General features: G+C 49.3%; 3 protein-coding genes across 3 annotated transcripts in view; 1 reads left to right on the top strand and 2 right to left on the bottom strand.

Annotated features, from left to right (window-relative positions):
* Nucleotides 1-1,686, bottom strand: part of PPTG_07725 (hypothetical protein) — a gene marked incomplete at its 3' end in the record, with an annotated part of 4,015 nt that extends 2,329 nt beyond the window's left edge. Inside the window, exon 1 of the mRNA XM_008901998.1 lies at nt 107-1,686. Coding sequence (XP_008900246.1) covers nt 107-1,671 — 1,565 coding nt within the window. The 5' untranslated portion in view covers nt 1,672-1,686. The remainder of the gene's footprint in view (nt 1-106) is intronic.
* Nucleotides 1,687-3,535: 1,849 nt separating this feature from the next.
* PPTG_07724 (hypothetical protein) lies at nt 3,536-4,789 on the top strand. The gene has a single exon (XM_008901997.1). The coding sequence runs from the start codon at nt 3,658-3,660 to the stop codon at nt 4,552-4,554; it is 897 nt and encodes a 298-aa protein (XP_008900245.1). The 5' UTR covers nt 3,536-3,657; the 3' UTR covers nt 4,555-4,789.
* Nucleotides 4,691-6,343, bottom strand: PPTG_07723 (hypothetical protein). Its single transcript, XM_008901996.1, has one exon. It carries the CDS (start codon nt 6,265-6,267, stop codon nt 4,822-4,824), a length of 1,446 nt encoding a protein of 481 aa, XP_008900244.1. The 5' UTR covers nt 6,268-6,343; the 3' UTR covers nt 4,691-4,821.
* Between the last annotated feature and the right edge of the window lie 1,144 nt (nt 6,344-7,487).

The raw sequence follows: 7,487 nt of genomic DNA, 5'->3' as shown, positions 1-7,487 counted from the left end.
TAGTTAGTTTGCTATGGGTAATGCATTTCAAAACACAACAAAGTATTGAAAACGCTCTTCAGTGTTTACTATTATCATCCTCCCCCCTGATTCAGATAGCACGTACGACGCTGTCCGGAAGAAGTTGGCACCTCGTTGCTTGTAGAAAACCTCACGCGCAGCCATCACCGTCGGGATCTGAGCAGCCTGACCTACCGATAGGTTTAAAATGGACTCAAAAATGATACCCATGGCCAATTGTGCGTCTGACGTGTCGAACTGGTAGTAGACACTTGAACACAGTAAGGCGATGACAGTACTCATGATCATACGCCCAACCATGGCCGACATTTCCCGCCTTGTGATCATGATCTCTCGTTTCATCAGTAGTAAAGTACTGGCCCAGAAACTCTGTGAGAACTCTGGATGAGTCACCATATGCGTCTTCATATCCTCAACAAGACTTGGTGCTACTGGGTCTTCCAGGTCACTTAGCGTTTGACCGTAAATTGTCGAGCGTTTGAACGCATCGGCGAATTCACTGGGAGTACGGGGGATGACTCCACCGTCGAGTTTCACTTCGTACTGGTACTGTTTGTTGGTACCAAGATCCAGTAAGAAATCTGCCACATCTCGAGACGGAGGACACTTGAAGCCAAGGTTTTCGAAGTAACCCAAAGCTTCGTTGCATGTTCCATGGTACATGAGGTGACCAGCGTTCAGAATCATCACGTCGTCGAAGAGAGCGAACACCTCGGGCGACGGCTGCAGCAGAGAGATCACTACAGTCTTGCGGAACTTCTTGGCCAGACTGCGCTGCGTCGTGATGATATCGAACGTGGCGGCGCTGTCCAGTCCCGTGCTGATCTCATCCATCATCATCACGTACTTGTTCCCGAACGCCATCTCACCTGTCGTCACGCGCTTACGCTCTCCACCCGACACACCACGCAGCATGGCGTCGCCCACAATTGTATTCTGGCAGTTCTCCAGTCCAAGCTGCTGGATCACAACGTCCGGGTAGTGTTTGACTAGTGCCTGAGCTGCCTTCAACGCCTCGGCGTTCTCGTCCGGAGTTCCGTTCACCAAGTGACTCGCATCATGTTCGGACAGTTCCCCACCACACGCAGCATGGGCGAACGCCAGCGTCTCCTTCACAGTCAGTTCGGGGTAGTGTTTGTCACGTTGTGGTACATACGACACCAACTGGGGCAGTCGCTTGTGTAACTCGTCCGCCGACGTGCCATTGTATGTCACCTCCCCTTCGACCGAGACGCTCTTGTCCTTCGGGAAGCGTCCACTGAGTAGCTTCATCAACGACGACTTGCCCGACCCAGGCTGACCCAGAACAAGCGTGATGGTTCCTGGTTTCAGTACGCCACTCACACCTCTCAAGATACGCTTGGTCACTGTGTGTTTCTTGGCGACCAAACCATGAAGAGTCTTCATCATCTCGTTCGGCAGTGTGGGTAGCTGAACCTCCAGGTCACTCGCGTCCTTGACCACGATGTCCGCTGAGATGGATACGTCCTTGAAACGCACCTCCATCTGAGGCAGAGCCTTGCCCAACGATGTCTCCAAGCGTGAAGCCACATGCTCGTGTAGTGCCAATGGTCCTCGAGCCATCAGAGTTTTGCCATCGTCGTACCCGATCGCTGGGGCGAGTGGCTTACCACCAGCAGTTGCAGTCATGGTGCAGTGTTAAACGTGGTGATCTTCAGTTGGATTGATGCTGGAGATGCAAAATTGAGGAATGGCATTTGGATGTGTGTACTGTTGGTGTGATTGTTGGACATCCCTATGCCTGGCAATCGTAGCTGTTTACGATACCCTGGTTGGCCTGATAAACCTGTGGATTACGCTGCTGATTGGTTGAATCAGATTCTGATACCAATTTGAAATATTGTAATCAAAATGGTCCAATAGCAATATTTTTAATGTAGACTTTTAAAAAATAAAAAATATTTTGAATAGACAATTATTGTCATGAATCGAGAAATGTGAGAAGTGAATCGACTACTTTTAACTCTGATACATTCAGGCACCCGGGATACTGGTAGTAACTACAGGTGCATTTATATAGCGTTGCTGCACGTGCAGCCGCGTTTCACACAACCTGCTTCCAGGGCACTGCACCTCAAACGTTGAACAGTATCAGAATCTGGTAACGATGCTCGTATCGTGATCATTGTGGACGGAGCATCCCATTGCTTGGAGGATATAACCTGCGAAACAAAGACTGTACGGCAGTTACTTTAGCAGTATGAGTTTCAGATGATATTCGAACTTGGCCGGGTCATTTCTCCAGAATTAATAGCTGCTTACACGCAAAGTGCACCTAGCGCTGGCAGAATTAGCTCCCCACTTTTGTAACTAATTCATTTTAGTTTGTGACATTATGGAGAACCTCACCTCATCACTGGTTGCATGTTGCTGTAGTCTCAGGTCGAGGTTATCCCTACGAATGATACTTGCCCATAAGGAACCAGATCGTAAGATGATAGTATTAGCTGTTATAACTCGCTTGTTGGAAAAAAAATTTTTTAACAAGAGCAAACGGCTTGCGCAACAGAACTACAGGCAGAGAATTGCTAGGTACAATACCGGTAGTACTCACGCTCTACTTGTAAAGTCATGGGGGTATTGGCGACTACTGTACAATGTACATGTACTTCCACCAAATTGCATTGCCGTCGCTAGAATCCAGACGTGGGTTAACTTTGTCGTCACGTCATGACCGTTGAAGTTTCGGTGAACAATGGTGATCCCGCTCGCGCTCCGATCTTGAGCTTGGGCATCGAAGAAAAAGCGTGTCAAAGCACTGTCTATAGAGCTACAATTTTACAATCGATTGATTTTGATACTCGCGGGTGGAGCATAGAGCGCCAGTATGAAGCAGACAAGCCGCAAAATACAACACGAAAAATTGTGCTTGTCCGTTCCACGCGAAGCGACGACCGATTGACCTCCATTGGTACATCATGTACATGTACTACATGCAAGTACTTCAGTGGAGAAACACTTTTGCGCTTGGTTGCGTTTCGAGCTCGACTTTCCATTCTTGGCCCTAGAGCTACTTGAGAAGGGCCTTGGTATGACGTCAGTACTAGTAAAGTTTATTGTTGTGTCAAATCTTTGAGCTCCGGTTCTTCAAATGAAAGTTTGGACGTACAGGATGTCGTGGCTCCGATTTAGTTTCAATTTCTGGCCCGGTTTGGCTATATCTGCCCCACTTAAACACAAAAGAAGGTGTTTTAGAGGCCTACGACTCAAACTCGTGTGTTGAATGAGAATACAGGAACGAGCAACCAATTAATAACTACCTAGAGACAAGTCTGACCAGGTTTTAGAGCAGTAGCTTCTTTTAATTACTGCAGTTTACCGCGGCGTTTACGGTCGGCGCAATCCTGCGGACACCAAAAGCAGATCCCTCTGATTCTCGACTGGATCCTGAGCCATACGATTCGACACCGTACAGATGACAACCATGTGGACTTTGCTGTGGGGTCTTCCGCCTCACGTGCCTGTTGTGTAGCGTTGGCAACAGGGCCAGACACCACACATAACACCAAAGCAAATTGCTTTGCTGCTTTTGCAAACCTCACTCTCCATTCTTCCTTGTCGAACACAAGGACCTACCAACAACCTCTAAGCTTTTCTGCAGCTACTAAAGCAGTGATGAAGTTCACGACCGCCTTCGCCGTTGCCACCGCTGTGGCTTTCAGCTCCACTGATGCTGAACGACTCAAGACCGGTGTCTGCTACTCTCCGTGGCACCACCAGAACGTTAACTGGGACGTGCTGCAGAACGACATGAGGCAGGTGGCCCAGCACTTCTCGAGCATCCGTACCTACGAGGCTTCGCTGGCCGGTGTGAACGCGGTCGACATGGCTGCTGCTGCCGGCATTCGTGTCGCTGTGGGTGTGCAACTGCAAAACCCCGGCCGTATTGATGCGGAGATTCAGGCGGTGTGTGAAGGCTACGCTCGCAATCCGTGGGCCGTCGAAGCTGTCTACGTCGGCAACGAGGACATGCAGAACGGTGGATTCGGCAAGTTTTCGGCCGACCAGCTCGTCGGCTACATCAACCGTGTGCGTGCCTGTGTGGGCAACACGCCAGTCGGTTCGGTGCAGCGCATCAACGAGTGGCTGAGTTCCGATGGTGCGTGGAAGCTGGCGAACGCGTGTGACAACATCGGTGTCAACATCTACCCGTTCTTCACGCAGGGCTCGCAGCCTGCAGTGGAGAAGCTGCAGGCGCAATGGCAACAAATGGTGTCCAAGTTTGGCCCCAACAAGCTCCACCTCACGGAGACTGGCTGGCCGTACGCCGGTGAGAACTACCAGAATAACCAGCCGTCGTACGAGGGCATGCAGCAGTACCTGAACGACTACGTCAAGTGGTCTGCCGACAAGGGCCAGTCGTACTGGTTCATGATGTACGACACGACTGTGAGCTACACGGGCGCTGAGTACGAGAAGCACTTCGGTCTCTTCGGTACGGACATGAAGCCGCACGTCAACATCCCACAGTGCCCCAACCCGAACCAGCAGCAGCGTCTTCGTCGCGACTAAGCACCGAGTGTTCGGTGAGTGATAATGGAACCTACAAGGACGCCCATCATCACTGGAGACACACAAGGAGAATACAAGAATTTCAAGCCAATTGACGAACTACCTCATTACTTAGTAATTAATCAATGAACGTAATGCAGTTAAACGTTTGGCGAACTGACAATGAACTGATACTGAAATGTGCTGTCCAAAAAACTAGAAATTTTACTTCAGCAAATGAATCATAACTACTCTGATAACTCTTGAGTCCTAAGCCGACGAGTAGAACTATGGTTGAAAGCTGCGTTGCAGATCTGTGTGTGGTAAGTACTGGTCGTCAATGTCCATAACGATGGCACGTAATTGCACTTGACTTGGCATCTTCATCTTCACTCCCCCAAAAGCCTCACTCACGTGCTTCAGATACGCAACCAGATTTACGTCTTCGGCATTGGACAAAGGTCGACGGCTCTGCGCAAGCCACGTAGCGAGTAACTTATTGGCATGAGCCTGCTGTGCCGGGGCGATTGCTTTCGCCTCTGGTCGGTCTGGAGATACACTGATCTCTACTACTTCTGGTACCGGTGCTTGTATCACTTCTTGGCAACGAGGTGGAATTGTGCTGGGTCGACGCTGGGTGGCAAAAGATACGCCTGATTTATGCGTCTCTCTCCTCTCCTGGGCAGCTTCGAGATGACGCGAGTGTTTTATTGCCATGTGACTCTTGACATTGTTGGTCAAGCCTTTTTTGTACGGAATGTCCACGCCACACTTTAAACAATGAGCGCTCTTAGCATTGTCTGAGATGAGATCGTCCTTGGCTACACCAGAGAATTCATCCTTTCGAACCAACCGGATAAAGTCCCACAGTTCTGGTTTGTGAGCTCCCTTCATCCTAAACATGTTTTCAGGGGTTCTTGGTATTGTGGGATCGCGAGGGACCTCAACGACGTCAGCAGAACTCTGTTCCGTAGTCATCACTTGCGTCTGATGCGAAGGTATAGTCTCGAGGACATTTGGTCGGGTTAATGAATTTGTTAAGCGCAGACTTGGGCGAGCTGCGGATAAGTGGTCAGCGTGTCTTACTTTCATGTGTTGCTTGACCTTGTTGGTGTTGCCCTTGCTGTACGGAATGTTCTTGCCACACTTTAGGCAATGTGCGCTAACAGCATTGTCTGAGACGAGATTATCCTGAGGTATGTGAGCGCATTCATCCTTACGAACCAGTCGAATGAAATCCCACATTTGTGGTTTGTGCGCTCCCTTCATCCTGAACATGTTTTCAGGAGTTCTTGGTATGGTTGGATCGGACTCGGGATCATACAGACGCTCGCCAGCAACAAGATTTTGGTGCGTCACCGGTTGAGAGAGAGGTGTGGCCTGGAGGGCGCTTGAGTGGCTTGATAAAGCTCTCGAATTACGAGTCGGTCGAGAGGTGAGCATGTGACCAGGGTGCCTTGTTGCCATGTGATACCTGACGTAGTTGGTCGTGCCTTTAGTATACGGAATGTTCACGCCACACTTTAAGCAATGTGCTCCTTTGGCGTTGTCGGAGATGAGATCGTCCTGGGGTATGTGAGAGTATTCATCCTTCCGAACCAGTCGAATGAAGTCCCACATCTGCGGTTTATGAGCTCCTTTCATTCTGAACATGTTTTCTGGAGTTCTAAGAGTTGGGGGGTCGGACACAGGTGCGGACCCATGCTCACCGGTAGTAGCCCATTGCTGCGCCATCGGATGAGCGCTAAGTGCAGGTAGCCCAGCTCGTAGCGCGTGCTTCGGCTGCAACCTCGGTTTGTCAAAGACAATACTTACAAAATGTCACTGAACCGAGAAAAGGACATGGGTACAGTCAGCTTGGGATAAATGCAAATCACCCAAAACCTTTCAAATGTGGTTGTCAACTTTATCCCGGCGACACTTTTCTAATACCTTACATATTTTTCGGAATCCAACGTTAGAATTTTGTTACGGCAAAGATATAACCATGTACTAAATCATTAAAACAAATATTGCTATAATTACGAAACCAATTTGTTTTTCGACATCCCTGAAATGACGCCAAATCGTCGACACAGCGGGGATATTGTGAAGTACATGTACATGTACGCTGGCTCTGGCAGCTCGCCTGAGCTGCTGCCCGCTGATGGGTTCCAGACCAGCTTGTGCGATTTCTAGGTTAGTGTCACTGCAGCCAATCATCTCCTAAGTCTTGAATACACTGGAGGGCTCTCTCTGCTGTCTCCGCACAGTATTATCGAATCCGAGCTCCTGCCCTCCTGCTTGGCCTTTTGCCCAGCAATCTTATGTTAGTATATGAGTATGGTTACGACAAGAAGCAGCAGCTACTGTCAAGTGTGGAGGAAGAGCCAGGACTGCGTCCGGTCCAACCTGAGGCTCAGGTGCCTCCGGGACGCGATGCTTGCGTCCAGAAGCCGGACTTCGACGGACCATTGGCTGGGGAGCCGCCAGCCCCATCCTACTACTAATCCTACAAATACATTGCCGGGTTTTACCGTGTGCTGCTGCCCACTCGACAACTTGCGCCGTCAAGAGCAAGCAGCAGCACTGGACTTTTATTCCTGCTGGACTTTCAGTCCCTGTAACTAAACGTTGTTACGACTACTTCCTTCATCACCATGGTCACCACTCGGAGCAACCATCACTCAGCTACCACACACCTTCACAGATATATAGTTTAATAATGTGGCGAGGGGCGCGACCACACTACTGAGAACATTTTGAACTCCCTAGTATCAGCCATGAAAGTCGGAGCAACCATTTTTCTTAATAATGATTATTCCGACTATAAATTTATTAAAAAAATTGAGTTAAAAAATGATCTGATTTCACTTGTCAAAATTTGATGTTTGTTAAAAAAAAAATAGCCGTTCGGCGCGACGACATTTCGCCGAAGCAAAATTGACCACCTCCCACCTCTGCAGACGTATTAA

This window comes from Phytophthora parasitica, assembly GCF_000247585.1.
Source record: "Phytophthora parasitica INRA-310 unplaced genomic scaffold supercont2.12, whole genome shotgun sequence".
Lineage (NCBI taxonomy): Eukaryota > Oomycota > Peronosporomycetes > Peronosporales > Peronosporaceae > Phytophthora > Phytophthora nicotianae.
The sequence above is the reverse complement of the archived record's forward strand: the minus strand, read 5'-3'. Positions and strand labels throughout refer to the sequence as shown.

Bases quoted from the DNA above. Each gene is read 5' to 3' on its own strand.
- PPTG_07723 (XM_008901996.1), bottom strand. From the start codon at position 6,267: ATGGCGCAGCAATGGGCTACTACCGGTGAGCATGGGTCCGCACCTGTG.
- PPTG_07724 (XM_008901997.1), top strand. From the start codon at position 3,658: ATGAAGTTCACGACCGCCTTCGCCGTTGCCACCGCTGTGGCTTTCAGC.